Source organism: Mytilus galloprovincialis, chromosome 12 (assembly GCF_965363235.1).
Source record: "Mytilus galloprovincialis chromosome 12, xbMytGall1.hap1.1, whole genome shotgun sequence".
Taxonomy (NCBI): Eukaryota; Metazoa; Mollusca; class Bivalvia; order Mytilida; family Mytilidae; genus Mytilus; species Mytilus galloprovincialis.
The window spans coordinates 36,438,874-36,462,006 of NC_134849.1; the positions used below are offsets into that span (position 1 = coordinate 36,438,874).

A 23,133-nucleotide genomic window follows, 5' to 3' on the forward strand; every position below is an offset into this window, starting at 1 on the left:
TCTTCATGTATCAAGGATGTATAAAAAGAACTTTCATTAAACTATTGAATAATTAGATTTTGAACAACCATTTTATATAAGAACCCTGTTATTTTTAACTCGCTGGTTTGTAATTAAAACGGCAAAAAAAAACCACATGACAGTCACATGTCTTGAAGATCAGGTAAAAAACGTATCCGGACTTTATTTTAACCCTTCAGATTTTTTTTCCACAACTATTCTAGCGATGCATATTTTTGACATTAAATAAAAATGGCTAAATAGGTCAGTTTTATTAAATTTGTTCTAACGTCTTTAAAAAGCGAGTTGAATATGCTTTAAAGGAGTAGGTCCAGTAAGACCCTTTTTGGCCCCAAAATATAGCAGTTTTACAAAATTGTGAAAATATTATCTTTTAGTTATTTATTGGACAGTAAAATGATTCTGCTACATAAATATGGACTGTTTTTGACAATACAATGCACATATATTGGATACTAACACCATTAAGTCATGCTAAATTACTGAAATCTTCACAATTCTAGCATTTTAGTTAATTTTTAGACAGTTTTCGCGTAAAACGAAAGTTGCCGCATTCGTGTTCATCCCGTTAATATTGAAATGTAAGTTGTATTTGATGATAATTACATAAAACATATAAAGGTAGAGGATGAACACGGATGAGGCCACTTTCATTTTTGACAAAAACCATCTGAAAAGTGACATTTTTCGGCATATTTGGTAGATTATTCATATTTGAGCTTGAACTAGATCGTTTTTAATGACTAAATCAGTTAAAATCTTTCACATAAACTAATTGAATCAAATGAAATAGCCACAAAAGTGTTTAAAAAGTGGTCAAAACTTTCGTCAGACGAACCTGAAATTTGAGGCAAAAATCGGTCCTTACCGAACCTACTTCTTTGTCAAGTTGCAGTGGTGTTGTTGTTCCTAAATATAGAAACCGAAAAACACGGCATAATGTATGCGTATGCAGTCGAAACCGACGAACTGTGGTTGATACGAAAACATATGACATACGAAAACATATATAACACGATTACAATTGTTGATGAATACCAATTTAAAATAAAATATATATATACATATTTTTTTGTTGACTGACAAATAATTTTTACACAAAAATCACGGTTCTGAAGTTAAATGAATGAACAATGAAAGGCCTCTTATTATATTTTAATTCCCCACTCCTCTCCGCTTTGCAATAAATATAAACCACTACGATTGCAGACAAATACGTCTTTAAAGAAAACAGAAAGAAATGACATGTATGAACATTAACCATGCATTCATGCATTTATAGACCTACCGAATTAGACTGTTTACCGGATTTGTTATCACATAAGCAACACGACGGGTACCGCATGTGGAGCAGGATCTGCTTACCCTTCCGGAGCACTTGAGATCACCCCTAGTTTTTTGGTGGGGTTCGTGTTGTTTATTCTTTAGTTTTCTATGGTGTGTCGTGTGTGCTGTTGTTTGTTTGTCTTTTTCATTTTTATCCATGGCGTTGTCAGTTTGTTTTAGATTTATGAGTTTGACTGTCCCTTTGGTATCTTTCGTCCCTCTTTTATAGACATCATACGTACACTTATATAACTTAAGCCTCGGTCAAAACTTACCGGATAGCACGAACGGACGCCTAACGGATGAAAATAAAAGTTGTCCGTTGACATAATTGTTTTCCGTTGGGAGTCCGTTAATGTACTGACCGAATAAAACAGACGTGTAACGGATGCACAACGGACACACACCGGATATGCAACGTACGAGAAACGGACACGTACCGGACAGAAAGGATGTCGAACGTCGAACGTACATCCAACGGACGAGTGCCGCATAAAACGGACACCTAACGGAAGCGTACCGGATAAAACGGATGAACAAGATATACGGAAAAATCATAGGCGACAATAATAATGCATGTAAATCGCATGTATATTCAAAATGTTTCTGTGTAACTGGTTTTGGTTTATTCTTCAAAATGCCGCCAAAGGGCAGTGTCTGGCCTGAATAAGAACTGCTTGATTGTGAAGACGTGCCTATACTCTAAGATCGATTATGAATAATAAGAATTCATGAACCTTAAGAAATCTGACATACCAAATTTTCATTCCTGACGCGAAAGTTTTAATTTGCATTTATCCGTTTCAGATCCGTTCATCATCCGTTTTATCCGTTATACGTCCGATAGAAATCAGTTTCTCATCCGTTTTACCCGTTAAACGTTCGGTAGAAGTCCGTTGGTGAATTTATTTTCCAGACCTCCAACGGATGTATAACGGACACGTACCAGATACAAAACGGAAACGAAACGAACGAGTACCGTACTAAACGGACGCCTAACGGACGTTCAACGGACATTTTATCCGTTGGACGTCCGTTCAAAGTTTTGAACATGCTCAAAGTTTTCCACCGGACAGAACGGACGCCGACGGATAAAACGTACGCTTAACATAAATACAACGGATATGGACGGACGTCCGGATAAGAACGGACGTCTAACGGACATGAACGGATTGAAAAAAAAAAAGTTATCCGTATGGCGTCCGTTCGAGCTATCCGGTAAGGTGTGACCGGGGCTTTATATTGCTTGTGAGCGGGTAACTACCCTATTCTTATGTAGAATTGTATTTTTTCATAAACATACATTTATTGCATAGCATGTACACATAATTATCTCTACGTATTGCACAAAAAGACTTTAGTTGCATCGCTGTCACTTTGACACATTCCACATGCATTTCCATCCTAAATTTTGTTAATTGTGAACTTGGAGACAGCTTTGTAAAAGCAAATTAATTTGTTTGTTCCTGAATCTTAGATATTTATTTAAATTAAGTCACGGTATCCATATCGTTATGTGTTGACGTTTCTGAATACAAATTGTATTAGATGGATCCCTACCCCCGGACCCTATTTGTAGATCTCTGAGATCTTTGAATGGAGTAAGAAACCGACAAACCTGTTCACACTAGCCTCGACCTAAATAACACAATAAGGATTAAGTCTGAAACTTTAGAGCTTGTTAGCTCACCTAGCCAAAAACCTTACAAATCTTACATGAGTAAAATTGTTCATCAGGTCAAGATCTATCTGCCCTGAACTTTTCCGACCCATCAGACAACCCCTTGTTCGGTTGCTGCCCATGAATTGGTACATTTATGGAAATTTTGCAGTTCGGTTAGTAATAATGGCCTCGGATGTCTGTAATGGCCCTTGGTGTTGCCTCGGGCCCTTACAGACTTCCCCGACCATTATTACATACCTTGGACATATAACAGGGCCATTATAAAAACACCCATTCATTATTACTATATTAAAGTAATTTTTTCACAATTTAACGTATGTAAAGTTTTGTTTTTTAACCTATAATTGTAACAGTTAGTATAATAGTCCCAGTATTTACACACATATTTTTCTCTGAAACTATTGGGCTTAGTTAATTATCTTGTAAACAGCAAAAACGTTCAATAAAGCAGGGACTTTCTATACTATATTAGTATAGAAAGTCCCTGAGTAAAGTAAGAACACATCACCATCACCAATAATAATAATAATATTAGTATAGAAAGTCCCTGAGTAAAGTAAGAACACATCACCATCACCAATAATAATAATAATATTAGTATAGAAAGTCCCTGAGTAAAGTAAGAACACATCACCATCACCAATAATAATAATAATACTTTATTCAGAAGCAATACAGCTTATAGAATATACAATATTACAATTTTTTTTTTTTTTTTTTTAATGGGTTCTTATATATATATATATAGAGAGAGAGAGAGAGAGCCTCTAGTTTTAAATCACAATGCAATTTTCTAAGATCGACAGTCAAACAAACAACGGTAAATTCGTGTAATTTTATTCCAATATGCGGTTAACGTTGTTATTCTGTCGATATATATGACTTTAATCGGAAAACAATAATTTCGAGCGGCATCATCCGATTACAGCTTCACCGTGATCAACCGATGACATTAATTTTGCCATGTGCGAAGTTAATTAAAACAAAACCCTTCTTTTTCATGTTTAAGTATTTGCACTGTTTCATGTGTGTAGCCATTACATTTTCAAATGAAAATGAAAAACATATATATGAATATGCACTCTCTAGCCTTTACGCAAAACAACTTTTACTAGTATTGATAAATATAAAGTAAGACCATGTACTGTTTTACCTCCTAATTTTAAACATTACACAAATATACATCTTGTCACATGATTTATGCAACACATGTTTGTGCACACATACATGTAACTCGCAACTGTCGATCGTTAACCAAGTAGTGAAAAATAACAAAAATACCGAACTCCGAAAAAAATTCAGATCGGAAAGTCTGTAATCAAATAGCATATTCAAAAGCTCAAACACATCAAACGAATGGATAACAAATGAACCTCGATCCAAAAAAAAAAATATTTCAGGGTAGAAAATTAAATGATGATAATTTTAAAAGTTAATCCGTTGAAGTGACCAGTAAATCTATTTGCAGCGTATTAAGATGTCCTATGCTGTCTACTTCCAGAGTAGTAGAATACGCGTATTATTCTTACATGAATTAACGAAAATATAGAATACCCGCCAGTGAGACAGCAACTCCATGACACGAAACTGAAAGATATATCGAGGTTAACACAGTACTCATACCCATCCGGCAATCCTCGGTAGAATCCGCTACTCTCCTTCTGAGGGTACGGAATCGGCCGAGTTGAGACGAATGTACTCATACCACATCTTCGGATTTATATTCAAGAACACAATAGGCGATATTCTACGTGTGCATGACTCGAGTATAGAAAAGTTATAGTTACTTATGCATATATGTATGTAGATACCGCTCGCTAAAACAAAACAAAACATTGTATGGCATAATTATATATTTTTCGTCTTTTTTCATTAAGTCACACTTATTGGAAATGAAAATATAATTGTTTGACACGAAAGCCATTAATTTTTTTTCACTCCACTCCACTGAATGAAAATAAGAAATATGGGCCTATGGTTTCAGGAACCCTTTTAGGAGATGTGACAACGATAAAGGAGCTAAATGGTACTTGATATATTAATTTACCACAAACATTGAATGTGCAGTTGATGCAATATACAACCCATAAAAACATAGTCATCGTAGTTAAAATTTAAATAAATAGAAATATACTTAGACATATCTAATATACTTATAAGTCAATTTAGTGTAAGCTGCATATATATTGATTTTCATGTAAAAGTTATTGTTAAGTTACTTAATTGCCGTATTTATTATGAAACAGGTTGTATATGACAAATATATATTAATTTCAAAAGTAAGACAGGTGTAAAGTTAAAAAATTTGCTTTCAAACAAAAGTATTACGTACAAAGGAACTGTCTTCACATATACCACACTTCTCATTTCTAAATATACAAAGATAGCAATAGTTTACCTTATAATAAAATGTCTTTTGAGATAGTTTTTAAATCGAACTATTGCAGCTCATATTTTCAAGGTCGCCAAACAATTCGCAGATACAACTTTTTCTTGTTGTTATTTTTTTTTATCTATCCTGATACATGAAACTGAGGATTCATTGAAATAAAAAGGAAACACTCCTTCCTCTCACCAAAATCCAAAGGATCACTGGAATATAGATGTATGGTCTCTTCTGGTCTTTGTTGGACCCTTTCCGAAGTGGGGCGTCTGTTAGGCTGAGCGGGATGTATCAAATACGCAGCCACGTACAGACTTTTGTTCTAATTAACCCAAAAGTTTTAAAACAGAAGATTTTGGTAAAATACTGACATACGACGACCCAAGAATGCCACGTGACGAAACGAGGTGTCTGACTCTTGGCTCTTTGGTTTTTATTGTTCCTTAATTTGCCTGGTAGTATTTAAAGAAGTTATAGCTACTTTTAGCTAACTATATAAAGTAGCGAACTCATTTAGACCAGACTTCCTGAATTATATGCCGTGGGTCTGCATACTCAAACGAAGAGGTTCGTTCATAACTCCATTTTGTACACACGTACCTGACTATTTTTTCTTTTTATTTCTGCCGTTTTTTTATGTTCCAATTGTTAAGGTGCTCTGTGGTATGGTCTTATATTGTTGTTGATTCATGTTATCCTTCATGTTTTATTTTAATAAATAATAATTTAAAAAAAAAAACGCAGAAAAAATCTCACCAGAGGCAACTAGGAGACGCTTTTATACCAAACATGTCCAAAAAAATCATTAAGTGGAGCTGTGATCATATTCAGAAAGAGTTAAAAATGTTACTTTAGAAATGTAAAATAATCAGTTTTTTGTTAATTTCTAAATAAAAGCAACAATAGTTACCCGCTATTCAATGTGAAAACAATGTATGAAGATAATAAAGTCATCTTTGAAAAATATTCACACACAATAGTTTTCACAGGAATTGTGAAGATTTTGTCATTGAATTATCGGAAGGACACACAACAAAACAAAACACATGGACATAAATTTTTTTTATTAAAAGTTTTATCTCGGTTCTGAAGAAGCACATTCAACATGTTTATATGATATTGTTTTGCTACCTGATCAAATACATATATACATATACAAAGAAAATAAAACATGAAAAAATAGCGTAAATAAATATACAGGTATCTGAATAAAAATTAATAACGAACAACACAAATTATTATATTGATGATGAAAGTGAGCTTTAAAAAATAGATGTACATGTTCAACCTAAGGTGATTGGAATCTTCTCTATTATTGCTTTCATACCTCAGACAAAATATTATTTTATATTACATGTATTTATAAAATATATGGGGTATACTTAAACGGATCATAAAGTTTAACGACACAAATACATAAAAAGAAATCCAGAGGTCATATTTAAGTATATTAAAACCGGAAGTGATTGCAAGATACAATTGAACATGGCATAATTTCAAGAAGATACTAAGGGAGCTACCATTTGATTTTTATGGGGGGGCTAGGATGAAATTTGAAAAAAATAGGCAGGACAGGAATTTTGAGTAAAAAAAAAAGGTAGGATGAGACACTTGCAAAAAAAAAAAAGTCAGGACGACAATTTAGGTAAAAAAAAGTCTGGATAAACTAAAAAAAAAGGCAGGACTGAACAGAGTGAAAAATAAAAAGGCAGGACAGAGATTACAGCTAAAAAAAAAATGCAGGACAAAATTTTTCATCCTAGCCCCCCCATAGAAATCAAATGGTAGCTCCCTAAGGATTTTCTTATCCCAAACATAGATTACCTTAGCCGTATTTGGCATAACTTTTTGGAACTTTGGGTCCTCAATGCTCTTCAACTTTCTACTTGTTTGGCTTTATAACTATTTTAATGTGAGCGTCACTGATGAGTCTTATGTAGACGAAACGCGCGTCTGGTGTATTGAATTATAAGACTGGTACATTTGATAACTGTTCAGCATAAGAAAGTTCCAAATAAACATGTCATCTGTAAATACAAAAACAGATGATTTTGTTACAAAACTCTACGACTAGTAGTTAAAGGAAGCTTTCTAGTTTCGTCAATAGAAAGTGACGCGGTAGTTTTGCAGAAACTTCCGTCATGACATACAAACAAAGGAGAAAGTGCAACAAGGACTCTCTTCTGCCACTATAAATGAATTACAACAAAACTAAGTGATTTTAGTTACAAATTAATCGTTAAGTATATATATATATATATATATAAGTCTTAATTGAAAACTACGTTCAAACCAGTCCTATGATTGCGTTGGATGAAAACCGCAATTTTTATACGTGTGCATGTAAAACAAATTTCGTTGTAGAAGGATCTAAATACAGCACAAACAACATTTTCCAAAAGACCAAAAAAGTGAAAAAATATATTTAAAACAATATATATATATGTATATTATTAAAGTGCGAAGTGCGTTTTGTTTTAATTTCATGAATACTTGCGGATATTTTTATTGTCTACGAAACAAAAATCGTCCTACCAGACGGACACAATTTGCATATTTGTCATTTGAAAATATTGAGCACGTGCAAGTACCACAAACGTATTCTTAGGAAATTTGTTGGTCATATACACAAATCGTTGAATTAAGATCGTTAATATATATATATACATACGCCATTCGTATGGTCAGAGGTAATGAAATCTATATACAAATGACATAAATATCACATCTTTATACACACAGATACAAGCATTTGAAAAGTGATCATCAATTAATTCGAACTACATTCATGATATTTGTTAATATTACAAAGAATACATAGTAATACTATACCTCACAATATATATAAATGTTCAATAATTGATAATTATTGGTAAATTTATACCAATTGGTATATGTTTTACAAATGATTAAAATGGAATTGAATAGTTCGAATTATGCACTAGTCAGGTGATCCAATTTAACCTCTCTGTCTGCTTTCTTTTCTTTTTTGTTCTCGCTTGGTTCGCTAAAAATGCATATTTTATGTAATATTGTTTGTTGGTAAATCAGTTACAATTGTTTTGTAAAAGTCCCCTTTGACACATAATTGATTCAGAAACTTTTTAATAACTAAAGTAATCAGACTTAAATCACCATGCTCATGTATATACTTTCATTAAGGTATGCTTATTTCCGAAATCTTCAAAAAAAACTAAGGACGTTGCCTTCGATAAAATCCTTAGATCCCGAATTCCACTGCATTTATCGATATCGAGACAAAAACATGCCAATGAATGCACTTCCTACTTTCTAACAATATATTTTCTGATACCTGTTTTTCTGTCTTCTAATAAAAATGGCGGCAAAGAATCCACCAACCAACACACACATACCACCGAAAACCCCTCCAATAATTGCACCAATATTCTCTGAAACTTTTTTTAAAGTTAGTTAAATATTAGACTAAGATAAATAAGTTTTAGAAAGTAATTCTTTCATAAACATGTTTAAATAAAGAAAGATGACCAAGATACGTACCAACTAGAGGCTCTAAAAGCCTGTGTCACTCACCTAGGTCTATGTGAATATTGAACAAAGGTCACAGATGGATTCATGACAAAATTGTATTTTGGTGATGGTGATGTGTTTGTAGATCTTACTTTACTGAAAATTCTTGCTGCTGACAATTATCTATATCTATAATGAATTTATAGCCCAGTAGTTACAGTGGACAATGTAAGTAAAAATTTACAAATTTTATGAAAATTGGTAAAAATTGACTACAAAGGGCAATAACTCCTTAGGAGGTCAATTGAACATTTTGTTCATGTGACTTATTTTTAGGTCTTACTTAGCTGTACATTATTGCTGTTTACAGTTTATCTCTATCTATAATAATTTTCAAGATAATAAGCAAAAACGGCAAAATTTCCTTAAAATTACCAATTCTGGGGCAGCAACCTAACAACTGGTTGTCTGATTCATCTGAAAATTTCAGGGCAGATAGATCTTGACTTGATAAACAATTTAAGCCCCATGTCAGATTATCTCTAAATGCTTTGGTTTTTGGGATATAAGCCAAAAACTGCATTTTACCCATATGTTATATTTTTAGCCATGGCAGCCATCTTGGTTGGTTGGTGGGGTCACCGGACACATTTATTAGACTAGATACCCTAATGATGATTGTGGCCAAGTTTGTTTTAATTTGGCCGAGCAGTTTCAGAGGAGAAGATTTTTGTAAAAGATTACGAAGAAAAATTGACTATAAAGAGCAATAACTGCTTAAGGGATCAACTGACCATTTTGGTCATGTTGACTTATTTGTAAATCTTACTTTTCTGAACATTATTGCTGTTTACAGTTTATCACTATCTATAATAATATTCAAGATAATAACCAAAAACAGCAAAATTTCCTTAAAATTACCAATTCAGGGGCAGCAACCTAACAATGGATTGTCCGATTCATCTGAAAATTTCAGCGCAGACAGATATTGACTTGATTAACATTTTTACAGCTATCAGATTTGCTCTAAATGCTTTGGTTTTTGAGATATAAACCAAAAACTGCATTTTACCCCTGTGTTCTATTTTTAGCCATGTCGGCCATCTTGGTTAGTTGGCCGAGTCACCGGACACATTTTTAAAACTAGATACCCTTATGATGATTGTGGCCAAGTTTGGTTAAACGTGGCTCAGTAGTTTCAGAGGAGAAGATTTTTGTAAAAGTTAACGACGACAGACGCAAAGAGATGAGAAAAGCTCACTTGGCCCTTTGGGCCAGGTATGTTAAAAAAAGGAAAGACTTTCATATAACAACCAAATAGGAAGCAAATAATATTTATGTCTTACCAAGGACGTATATCTTATATACGTCCTTGGTCTAACACAACTGTGCATAAGATAAAAAAAAAATGTAGGTTGTGCCTTTAATTTTTTTCAGGTCTTGATTGTAAAATAATGCTTCTATATACATGTAGTTTTTAACACGTGAATCCTGTTGCAATCCATTTAGTTCTTTGTTTTAACCTAGTTATATAATATGTAGTCTGATTTTTTATGATATTTGTAATTTTCTTTGAGAACATGTATCTGAAGTTCCTGTTCGGTTGTAAACATTGTATTACCTATATCTTAAATTTTCTTAACCAACGTTTCTTCATTCGGTTATCGAACTTAACTATATCTTAACGTTGTTATACCTTTTGATACTACAACAACTACTTCTACCTCTATTTCAATTTCTAATTATAACAATTAATGATGTTCGCTACACTGTTTCAAAATAACAAACTTTAAAAAGACTATTATAAATTGATAATATATAAATAAAGAAACGAAAAGAGCAAAAACAACTTTCGAGATATAAGACATTGCAACTTTGGCGGGAAATAATTCTCTCTTGACTTTTCATATATTTAACATCGACACCTTTTTTCCTTCAAAAACGATGAAAAAATAACAAGGATTTTATAAGGTTTTCAAATAAATAATGGAAAGAAAGAAAGATAGGAGTTAATGAGCATTTTTTTGTCAATGGCACTACATGAATAAAACCAGAGGATTCCGAATATCTGGCAAAAATTCAAAAACACGAGGAGCGAACTTGCTTAAATAACATACCTGATGCCGATTGCTGCTGGTTCCTGAAACACAAAAAATGAAATAATTACTTTCATATTGAGAAAAACTCCACAACCTGCAACACTTGATAACAAGACTGAATTTAGCATATGAGGATATGTATATAAGTAGACATCATTATCAATATATGATTATCGCTATTTTACGATGATCCTTTGATCTTGCTAACTGATAATTTCCTTTCTCAGCATAGTCGAGTGATATGCAAATTATCGCGAGAAACTAAGGGAACATGTGGCGTTGCTAATGAAATCGACATGAAATTGACGTCGTCATATGTAAAAAAGCGATCAACAGATTATCATTGGTCATCTTAACTCATAGTACCGGTTCGAGCGAGAAATCAATCTCGTTGAGATGATCAACGATAATCTATAAATACAGCACATATAAAGTAAAAGAAAACAGTAATATTGACATAAAAACTTGTTGTAAAAAGTGAAAAGTAACTAGTAAATATTAAAAAAACAAATAATTCTTATTCAAACCCTGAAGATTTTTCTATTAAGAACATGACGACTGTTTTTCTATTCTTTTGTTCTCTTCTGTTTTTGGTTTATGTTTTCACAGTTTTTGTTGCTAAATCCTAATTATTGGCACTATAACCTATTATGTCTGTTTTTAGTTGCTTACCCAATTTTGTCAATACACCGCAACTATACACAACTGTTAAACAAGTGGTAAGTTTAGCTAGCTATAAAACCAGTTTAAAACCAATATTTTCTTCCTAAGGAAAATGCCTGTACCAAGTGAGGAATGTGACAGTTGTTTTCACTTATTCCGTTGATTGATAGTGTTTGATCTTTTCAGTTTTTATGGAATTCCCCTTTTAGAATTTGCCTTGGAATTCAGTATTTTTTAAGGTGGTACCTAACACTACAGGGAGATAACTCTGTAAAGTCAACTGAACGTTTTAATTACGTTGTGTTGTGAAAGGAATATTAAGCGTCTCAATGATCAAAATTGGTGTTTGTCAAACTGCTATATAACCAGTGTAATTTTCTGACAAAACTGTTGGTTAAAAATTTTTGAAATCTTCGTATTTTTGTTAAAGGGTCAAAGTAAATACTTTGACAACATTTTATGAAAATTACACGAGCCACATTAATGTTAGTAAAAGTGTTGGGTACCACCTTAAACACTTTTTTTTATCTATCACGGTAAAAATAACAAATTCAAACGGTATCAAATTGATTTCATCTCCTGACAATTATAAACAGTTTACTAAACTTTCGGTTTTGATAAAGTCAGTAAGCATTTCAGTATCTTAAAACAGATTTATTAACTTTCACTACAAACCATTAAAGTCTGAAATGGCCTATATCTGTACTCGACTGTACTGATTTTTACTCGACCAGTCTGAATTGGTCTGACTTTTACTTGACATTACTCGACCCCAGTCTGAACCATACTTGACTGTACTGAATCGTACTTGACCATTATCTTTGCGGTTGAAAATAGTCTGAACTATTACTCGACCAGTCTGAAACAGTCTTAACCCATTCTCGACATGTACTCGACCTATTTTTCAGTCTAAACCATACTTAACCAAAGGTCTGAACAATACTCAACCAGTCTGAACCATAGTAGACCAAAAATCTCTACTTTTTTTAACTGTTAAAATAAATTTCTTTTTTAACTGACATATATAACAACAGCCAACAAAATTTATAAAAAAGTTTAACCTTATAAAAGAAATGTATCTTTGATTATATTTAGGATAAAACAAAATATGTATATTATTTATAACTTATATCAAAAAGGAATAAAATTAAATAAATAAATAAAATTGTTTTTCTGATTAGTGTTGAAATATAAAGTATAACCTCTGCTTTGGGAAAACTCATAAATAAGATCACACCTGGTCAGAGGTATTAAATTCTAAATAACATTGATTCAAAATTGCAACATCCTGCTTAAATTAAATAACAAGGCCTTTCGAATATACATGTATGTACTAGATAAGTAATATACGAATTTAAGAAAATAGGGCTTACTTTTTACCTGTAAAACAGACATGTACTGAGGTAATTAGAACATATTAAAGTGCTTTATGTACGCCATGTTAATTTAACAAAAAAATACTTAAATTAATTGAAATTTTTTTTTACTGTTACTTTGGAGTACATTTCCTTTTTTGAAAAGGTTATCAAGGATTGCTATGGAAATTCTAATATAATGATTATATAAAATTCATGGTTTAATAAAACAAAACAATTAAGCTCTCATTTTTTTTTTTAAATTTATTAAGTTGTTTCATATACTATTTTATATATATCTTAATAAAAAAAACATTCACGGCATTATTACCTGAACTCAACTGACACCATAAATCTATAATAGGCTTAAGTTAATGGTGAAAATAGTCCAGTTACCATAAAATACTTCCGAAATATTCATAAAATTTTGAATAATATTGAAAATATTAGTCACAATTCATTTTTTTAGATTATTTGATCAGCTTGTTTTATTAATATTTTAAAAGTTGATATTATTATGTAAGTGTTGATTAATATTGAGTTGAAGTTATATTATTATTGATTATTGTGAAATTTTAATTTCAATACTGTATTGAATACATTTTTAATTTCAAGTTGTTGTTCAAATTTCATTTTTATTAAAAAGAAATCCTATATTGATAAAATTCAGTTGATAGATACAAATAATAGGTCTAGTTTGGTTAAGACATGGTCGAGTATGGTTCAGACTAGGTAGAGTACGGTTCAGACTAGGTCGAGTACGGTTCAGACTAGGTCGAGTACGGTTCAGACTCGTATAAAACGGTTAAATACTGGTCAAGTACACATTCAGACTGTTAAGTATGATTCAGACTACAGTCGAGTATTAACAAGTAAATCTCAGACGAATTCAGATTGGTCGAGTAAAAATCAATACAGTCGAGTACATATATAGGCCATTTCAGACTTTTAATGGTTTGTAGTGTTTCAAACGCTAGTGAGTAACTTTCATCTATTGAAAAAAAGCTTACTGTTTAAAAATACAAGATGGTTTGTCATTTGAAATTTCACATTCTTGGCTAGAATAACAAGGTACCAATGAAGTGCGAATGGAACACAACTCATTTATCTCTGTGACGTTTGATATTTCCACTGCAAAAAATAAACAAATAATCACACAGTTTTGATTATAAGAAGTGGACACATTTTTTTAACAATGGGTTTAATATTGAGGGGTCAAATGGGGGAACACTCTATTTCCTGAGTTGTCCTTAACATATTGTGACTTAAAGTATTGTGAAGTTATGACGTTTCCAAGGAAATTTATCTATAACATCTTTTAAATGATTGAAAAAGAAAATACAAATGAAATGTCAGCCATGTACTTGTGGAGAAAAATAAAGAACTGAAGAAGGACAATGGCCGAAACGTCTAAAAAATTGGTTTATTGATACAATTATTTAAAGTATGTTCCCTATTGGAATTTTAAAAACAAGGATTTTCCTTACCAGTAAATAAATATATTTTTATTTTGTTTATTATGTTTATAAACAAATCAGTCCGTTAGTTGTCTAGTTTGAAATGTTTTACATTTGATATTCGGGGCATTTTATAGATGACTTTACGCAATGGAGTTTGCGCATTATTGGAGAACTTATGGTGAGCTGTTAACGTCTATATAAAATGGTCCCTGGTGGCAAGTTGTCTTATTGGCAAATAACATCCTCCTATTTTTATATGACCAATACATATACAATATAAATCAAATATATTTGTATAAGCTTTAGAAACAGGACGAAAAGCGACACTCACCGAGTTTTCTTATTTCTGTTTTTATTGTTTTGTGAACGTTGGTTTGTCTGGTTCTATTGTGTACAATTAGCCAATATGCTTTTGTCTTTCAGTAACGACATGGGTTCGGTAACCCTTTTAATCTTACCCTGCGTCTCCTTTTTATATACTTACACATTATCTAATTTCACAAAATAATCAAATGAAAACAACAAAAATATATCATGTACGTAGTTTCAAGAGTAGTCTTACATCTCCTTATTTTAATACTAAGAAGGAAGATGCTGAATATACATACATTTTTAAACATGGGCAAAGTGAAAAGTTTTATTGATTCTGGTTTGGGTAGTTTCAATTTGTGCCCTATTCTGTTTGATTAAAACAATTAGAATACAATTTCCTTTTTTGTTCAATAAGATCTTTTTAGAACCTGTTCGATATCACATAAGACTTGATTATCGCATAGAAATAAATGAACATATATTTCGATTGCAAATGATGCATTAATTCCTTTGTTTACAACAAAAATATAATATATACATGTACCTGTATTTTTATGCAATTTGTATTTCGAAATATTAGCAGTTGATGCTTTTAAGGAGGTAATTCGTCCAAATCTGAGGGAACTGTTACCATTCACAAGGTCGTAGCAGGTTTTTACGAAAGAATTCACGCTGTCGTTTCTTGTGTAAACCTTCTGATCAACAAGAATAGAACCATTCCTATCAACAATAAAAGTCAATCTCAAATAGATTGAACAAATTCCTTAGCAAGAAAAGAAACAGAATATGTATAAAAATATCTTTAAAAAAACGCGTCAATGAGGATGCAACGTTAATAGCAGACATAACTGAAACAAATCGACAAGTATACAATATATACAAAGCTTAGAAGATATGTTTTTGTATCTTACTCTACTGCGTTTGACTCGGTTCTTACTTGACTAGAATTGCAAGACTTTTAACCAGTTCGTTTTTGACGTAATATTTATTTTTATATGGGTATAATTTCAAGCATGTTTCCTACACAGCCATTGTATTATTTTTTTTTACATATAGATGCTTCCTTAATATCGTGTTTCAAGATAATTCTCAAGACAATTCCAATGCACAATACGTTAATATCAAGTGTTGTTTGTGAAGCTGTTTTTTTATTTGGTTGTTGTACATATATGTTGTCAGAAAATCACTCAGAAACTTGTTTTTCTTTGCCCGTTCTCTTTTTTGTCAATATTAATCTGACGCAGTAATTTGATAGAAAGCTATCATGCTTGATTGAAAATGACATCTTTCTCAAATTATCTTCTGATCAGTAAAAAATATACGACATCGGTACTGAAGAGGACGCCAAACATCTCCCTCATTGCAAGGAAATGTAAATAGAAACCATATATTTTTAAAATCCTTGTTTATGCTACATTGTAGCTGTTTCCTCGTACCTCAAGTATTTTAAGATATTTTTGTCTTTCATATCAACACAATTAGTCTAAACTCCTATGGAAAGACATTTTATTGTTCACTATAGTTTGTGTCGTTACTTACTGTGTTGGTGTTAATCTATTTAATGATAAACAATAAAAACCTTGACCAAGCTCATTCGACCAGTATCTTTCAAGCTGAAAATGTAAGAAAAGGATAATTAAAATCAAAATATGAATAACACACAAACTTATAGAGCATTTTGGAAATTTTTAGGACGGATATGTCCCAGTTTTTATAAAAACTATTCTGTCCTTTTTTCTTCTAATGTGAGCTACCGAATTAGACGTTACATTGAAGACCCATTGTCGGCCTTCAGCTGTTGTCTGCTCTATGGTCGGGTTGTTGTCGCTTTGACACATTCCCCATTTCTTTTCTCAATTTTATTATCACTGGGTTTTTACTTACATAAGCAACACGATGGGTGCCACATATGGCGCAAGATCTGCTAACACTAAGATAACCCCCGGTTTTATTGTAGGGTTTGTGTTGCTCATTCTTTAGTTTTCTATGTTGTGTTTTGAGAACTGTTGTTTTTCTTTTCATTTCCCATGGAAGTTTTCAGGTTTTTTTGCCAGGCCTTTGGTATCTGTCGCCTATCTTTTTTAATCAATTGTGACCTTTTCTCTCTTTTTAACAGTGTAGTTTGTTTCAATGTTTTGCAATAGCAGACTTACTCCTGCTTTTATATCTTTATATTCAATAGATGATTGGTTATTCATTGTAGCACTGTCTGAAGTCTGATAGGCTGGGGTCTCAATTGAAAATACCACTCTGTAAATTGCAACTAAAATAGAAATGATAATTAACTATTACATATCATGATGAGTCTTTTGTTGACGAAACGCTCGTCTGGCGTAAATACCAAATGTATTCTTGGTATAAATGATGAGTTTATTTACACATTATCAATAAATGCATTATACGTTCTGCAAGGAAAGGGTTGACGGCGATAAAGAGTCGGGCATTTTAACCATTTGTATTGCATAAGGGTTTTCGTTTTCCCTTGCAACAGGACACCAAGTGACCTCACCACGTGACATATCATAGTGTTGTTGTGCAAGGGCCTTCAAAAATACATAGAGCAACACATTTTTCCTACACGATGCATCGAATAAATGTCTTAATTTTGAGCAAATATCTTAATACAACAACCTAATACGAACACTTCAGTGAAGCATTAGTTTTACTGATAAAACATGTCATGAGATGAATTTGTCTATACCATAGTAACAATTAAGTACTGGTGAGATATCAATTGATTTCTGTAAATCATCTATATTAGTGAGATATGATATTTTATCTGTTCAGTTAAGTTCAAATTTCCAATTGCATTGGAAAAAAATCAAAATTACACAAACATATTTTTCACAAATGCATGAAAATAATTTTGAATATCAATCAACGAAAATCGGTACAAATAAGAATAAACGAGACAACAGAATCTATTTATTTTAAATATAATCATGTGATTTATAAAACGAAGTCCTTGTATACTACTATATATATATCATACCCTTCCATGGGTCTATTGTAGTACCGTCATGACCGTACAATCTGAGAAACCACTCATCTAAGGTTACTGAAAGTAAACAAAATAACGATACTACAATACATCAAAAAGGTTATTTGCTTTTGAAAAAATTATTTGGTTGTTTTTAAAACAAATCTGAATTTTAAAGTATTCGAATATAAATAATAGAACTATTAAAAATCAGAACAAAATCTATATATAAAATAAAACTATCGTCGTTTGGTTTGTTGTATATATTATTTTGTTCTAAAACTATTTTTTGATATTTGATAGAAAAAGATCTACCTGTCACACTAGAGTGGTTTGAACTTATTTGCAAGACCCAAGATCCACTTGCAGTTTCACCCCAAAAATGTACCGACATATAAGTCCAAGTGTGATTTCCGGCATCTTTATTATCTTCTGCATCTTCGGGTCTGTAGTGTAGTAGGTTGCTCTTGGTTCCAGCGGGTGAAATCAAGTACAATTGAATTACACCTCTATAACCGGTATACGAAAAGGTTATTTCTGCTTCCACATGTTCCAAATATGCTATGTTTAGACATTCTTCAGTGGAAATATCAACAGAATTATTTAATGTAGACGTCGTCGTGCTCCTACAATATAACCATTTCGTCTTGATACATTGCTAACATTATGTTTTAGGATTAAAGTCGGTTTTATGAATGAATTATGGATAACGTCGAAAAGACAAAAGCCTCCAATATTGCCACTAACGATAACATCTTGAATGAATTATTGACATACGGCAAAAAGTTGTTTAGTCTATAGTTTTCTATGTTGTGTTTTGTGTTCTATTTTTATCAGTTGTTGTCAGTTTATTTTCGACTCATGATTTTGGATATCACTTTGGTAACTTTCGCATCTCTTTCACGTTTAAGATACTACTTTTAAAACGCACTGAAATATGAGTCATATGCTTTTAACCAAGAATAAAACAATATATGACAAAAAAGATCAACTTATAAATGCACCTATGTATACACAAAAAATGGTAAATAATGATTATTAAGACTTTTTTGATTGAATAATCAAAGGAAATACTTACACATTTACAAAATTTGTAATTGATTTACAAGTTAGTTGCTGTGACACTGATGTCCACTTTGAACCCAATGACACCATAGCCTCTGCGTCCATAAGACCAAAACCTAGTATCTGGCTAACTAATATGATAACAATTAAGTGAATATACCTAAGAACGTTACACTTATGTATTTTTTTTTATGTTATGGAATACATGTAAATAAAAATTATCATATGTGTAGAAACTAAATTAATCACGGAAAACAAATCCAGTAAATCAACATGACTAATCGTTTTATTTGAATTATGTTTGTTCGTTTGTGTTGCAATTGAATTTTTAAATGATTTTGACATGAAGCGATTATTTGAATCGACATTCTGCAATACGATTTTTTGAAAATAACACGTTATACACTTCAAGAGTCCGAAGCGCTTAAATAGATAATGAAACCAAAACAACTTTATATAAATAAAGACAAGTGAAGAGAAAATTCTGAAATGCTCACTCTTTTTGAACACTTAATTGTAATTCTGCTTTTAAAGTTTGGGTTTTTGCCTTCATTATTACACAGTAAGTTTTAAATTTGAAATCGAATTATATTGTAAACTGTTGCATCATTTTGTCTCTTATCTTGTTTCTTTCAGTTTCGTTAATGCATGCATTTCCTGTGTGAAACGTTCTGTGATTCTACCTTTAATGACTATTTTTTAAACGTTTCATCTAAAATACTCAAATTATTCTTGTATATATGTTAATTTTGGAACCGTTACTGTTTTTTATCTTACGGATTACGTTCTCTTGCAGTAGGATTGAATTCTATAAACTAAACTTAGTTAAGCGCAACCACAAATAAGTTTGCATGTGCAGAGTCGGATACATCTTAAAATTTCCTTCATGATATCTTCTTGTTGCATTTTCCGCAAGTAATGGAGATGATTGATGTCATTCCGTTCTTGGTCTTTGTAAAAGACATTCATTTCTGGTCTACCCTTGTACCAATTTTGATAATAAAATAACGAACAGACATTTAACAGTTTCTTGGGTTTCGGGTTTTTGTTGGTTTGTTTTACAAAGATTAACTGAACAATACTTAACATGCAGACAACAGTGCAATTGGAGGTAGATTTATGTATACAGAGTTTGACTATGTAGTATGGGTTTGCTCATTGTTGGAGCACGAATGGTAACTTATAGTTGCTAACTTCTATATCATTAAGTCTCTAGTGGAGAGTTGTCTTATTGGCAGTTATACCATATCTTCTGTTACTCATTTTTCAATGATTGGTAGAATTAATTTGAGTAATGAATTAAACGGCATAATTATCCTCTTATATTTAATGCGTTTCCCTCAGTTTTAGTTTGTAACCCGGATTTGGGTTTTTTTTCTATCGATTTATGGGTTTCGAACAGCGGTATACTACTGTTGCCTTTATTTATATGATGTTTTCAAACTTACACTCTTGATCAGCTCCATTTGTTGACCACCCAGAAAAGGTATCAGTAAATAAATACCTATTTGAAGTCAACACTATAAGATGTTGAATGTCTCTCCATGTCAAATTAGAACTACAAGTATAATGGTGGGAATATTAAAAAAGTAGATATCAACATAAAGATACTACCGAATAATCACAATCAGAGATGATTTATGGAATAACTAATCGAAGAATTCAAATAGATAAAAATATTGAACAAGTGACAGAACAACACATTAAATAAAGTTTGATATTTTTATCTAGTTTGGTATCTAAAGTTAGCAAAGTCCTACTATACTAGTAATAACTAACATTTTCAACACTTCAATAATAAGAAAATCTCCAAGAATCTTTGGTTATACCAGGACAGGTAGATTTTTTTTAACTTTAATTCGATACTACAACTATACATAGCAATCAAATGCGGTTTTCAGATCTTAAAATAAGTGTTGCCCAATCATAAGAAAAATTAACATGTTTGACTAAGATGAAAATAACCTAGTTTAAGAGCTTTTATTCGATAACACTGTCAAAACATACTTTGCCTCAAGTGCCATGGCAATAATACCAGATGCTATTGGTGCTGAAAAAGAAGTTCCCGCAATATCATCGCTTATACAACCCACATCAGTATCTGTTGTTGTCTAAAATGATTAATCAATACACTATGAAAACTAAACAAAATATGATTTAATTGCAAGTGAGATAAGTTCCCGCCAGACACCAAATGGTGTTGGAATATTCGACTATATGTTACTGCAGTCATTAATTAACCCATACGATTAAAGTAAGCTATCCCTTTTGTCAAATATTAAAGAATTTAAACAAAATAATAAACGAAAAAATTAAACGTTTAAGGAGCATACATAATTAAAATAATCTATAAAAGCTTTAAACTTTACATATTTTCCTTCAAAATTCAACATTTATGTCTTTTGCTTTCGGCTTGCATTTTTAAACAATTTTTTTCTGACCGAAAATCCATACTGAGGAACACAATAATGATATTCAAACAAAAGGCAATTACATTTGAAATGTTACCATTTACATTTCTAAGTAGCAACATTACAGCAGCACCTGCATACGGGGTATATATTTCTCAATTGATACGATATACCCGTGCTTGCATTTCCTATCATGATTTTCTTGATAGAGGGTTGCTGCTCACAATGAAGCTATTACACCAAGATTTCCAAATGGTGAAGTTGAAATCATCCCTTCGTAAATTTTACGGACGCCATCACGAGTTGTTTGACCGTTATGAAATAATCGTTTCACAAATGATATCGGGTACGTTTCCTATGTGATAACTACAATCCCCTTCTCTTTCATTTATGTGACCTACCGAATTAGGCTATTTATCGGATTTGTTATAACATAAGCAACACGACGGGTGCCACATGTGGAGCAAGATCTGCTTACCCTTTCAGAGCACCTGAGATCACCCCAAGTTTTTTGTGGGGTTCGTGTTGCTTATTCTTTAGTTTTCTGTGTTGTGTCATGTGTTCTATTGCTTGTCTGTTTGTCTTTCATTTTTAGCCAGGCGTTGTCCTTAATTTTAGATCTATGAGTTTAACTGTCCTTCTGGTATCGTTCGTCCCTCTTTTACAGTACCAGCTACAAAAGTAATATTCTGTGTCATAGGAAACTTAACTTCTTGACTTACAAAATGGTGATATCCCATTAATTAAAGTTGTGACATCACTAAATACAAATTTAATAAATTCAGATTTTGCAAGATTATCAACCAATGACTTACCAAATATCTATCCTGATGACTGCCACCATATGTTGCTGCTAGTGCAGCTGCACACACTTCAGCGTAATTTGCATTTCTACCAGTTTGTACACTGGTTATAGCTATCGTGTATTTACTATTTGCATAACCGTCTGCATTGCAATTATCATCTGTTCCTCCGTTTCCTGCTGAAATTACGTAAATGGCACCTTTTCCGTTTCTTCCCTTAAAATTAAAAAAGCACTATAAGTTTCAAAAGTTCTGTTCAAACCCATGGGGTTGTTTGCCATTCGTTTGATGTGTTTGGACGTTTGAATTTGTAATTTTATAAAAGTATTTCCGTTTTGAATTTTCCTTGGAGCATTTGTTATTTGACTTTTTGGTACAAAATAGTACAATGTATCTTTCTTTGAATATTTAGATATACTGCCCTTAAATTCTCTTTGGTCTAACTTTAAGTGTAAATGGTTCCATAAATCTATGTTATCTAGTTCTTTTGATTATGTTGTAATTGGTCATTCGAAGTCTATCTGTTGTTTTCCCAAGTGGTGTCCGATATCCGGCTAATTTATTTGTATGATTGTGAGCCATGAATATGCTTAGCAGTCACACTTACATTAGTTACTCCATTGCGGAGAACGTTCTCTGTTATTGCTTCCGGACCTTCAAATCCAGTTCCATCGATCGGTCCCCAGCTATTAGAGTATATTTCAACAATTGATTTATTATGTTGGAGGGCAGACGCCTCATCTGAATCAACTATGTTTTCTATACTGCCTGCATCATTAGTATCATCTCCACTGGATGTACGTAAACCGCCTGAATCAAATGTGTTCTTCGAATCATCTGTATCATTTACACTAAGTAACTGGACTCCTGTAAAATAAATTATAAAAACTTTGCCAAAAATAAATAATATGCATATATATATAGTTATCAAAGGTACCAGGATTATAATTTAGTACGCCAGACGCGCGTTTCGTCTACATAAGACTCATCGGTGACATACATTTTTCATTTATATGAAAGTAATCCAATTTTTACGTTCAAAGTAAAATTCATTTGAAAACGACATTAAATCTTACAACTGT

General features: G+C 32.1%; 1 protein-coding gene across 1 annotated transcript in view; it reads right to left on the minus strand.

Annotated features, from left to right (window-relative positions):
* Positions 1 to 7,717: 7,717 nt before the first annotated feature.
* LOC143055701 (furin-like protease kpc-1) overlaps positions 7,718 to 23,133 on the minus strand; it is a 32,537-nt gene continuing 17,121 nt past the window's right edge. Inside the window, exons 7-20 of the mRNA XM_076228859.1 lie at positions 22,659 to 22,918; positions 22,064 to 22,267; positions 20,845 to 20,948; positions 20,286 to 20,395; positions 18,851 to 18,968; positions 18,088 to 18,398; positions 17,785 to 17,850; positions 16,946 to 17,055; positions 16,332 to 16,405; positions 15,337 to 15,512; positions 14,031 to 14,151; positions 11,021 to 11,043; positions 8,728 to 8,830; positions 7,718 to 8,421 (exon numbers count right to left, since the gene is read on the minus strand). Coding sequence (XP_076084974.1) covers positions 8,349 to 8,421; positions 8,728 to 8,830; positions 11,021 to 11,043; positions 14,031 to 14,151; positions 15,337 to 15,512; positions 16,332 to 16,405; positions 16,946 to 17,055; positions 17,785 to 17,850; positions 18,088 to 18,398; positions 18,851 to 18,968; positions 20,286 to 20,395; positions 20,845 to 20,948; positions 22,064 to 22,267; positions 22,659 to 22,918 — 1,853 coding nt within the window. The 3' untranslated portion in view covers positions 7,718 to 8,348. The remainder of the gene's footprint in view (positions 8,422 to 8,727; positions 8,831 to 11,020; positions 11,044 to 14,030; positions 14,152 to 15,336; positions 15,513 to 16,331; positions 16,406 to 16,945; positions 17,056 to 17,784; positions 17,851 to 18,087; positions 18,399 to 18,850; positions 18,969 to 20,285; positions 20,396 to 20,844; positions 20,949 to 22,063; positions 22,268 to 22,658; positions 22,919 to 23,133) is intronic.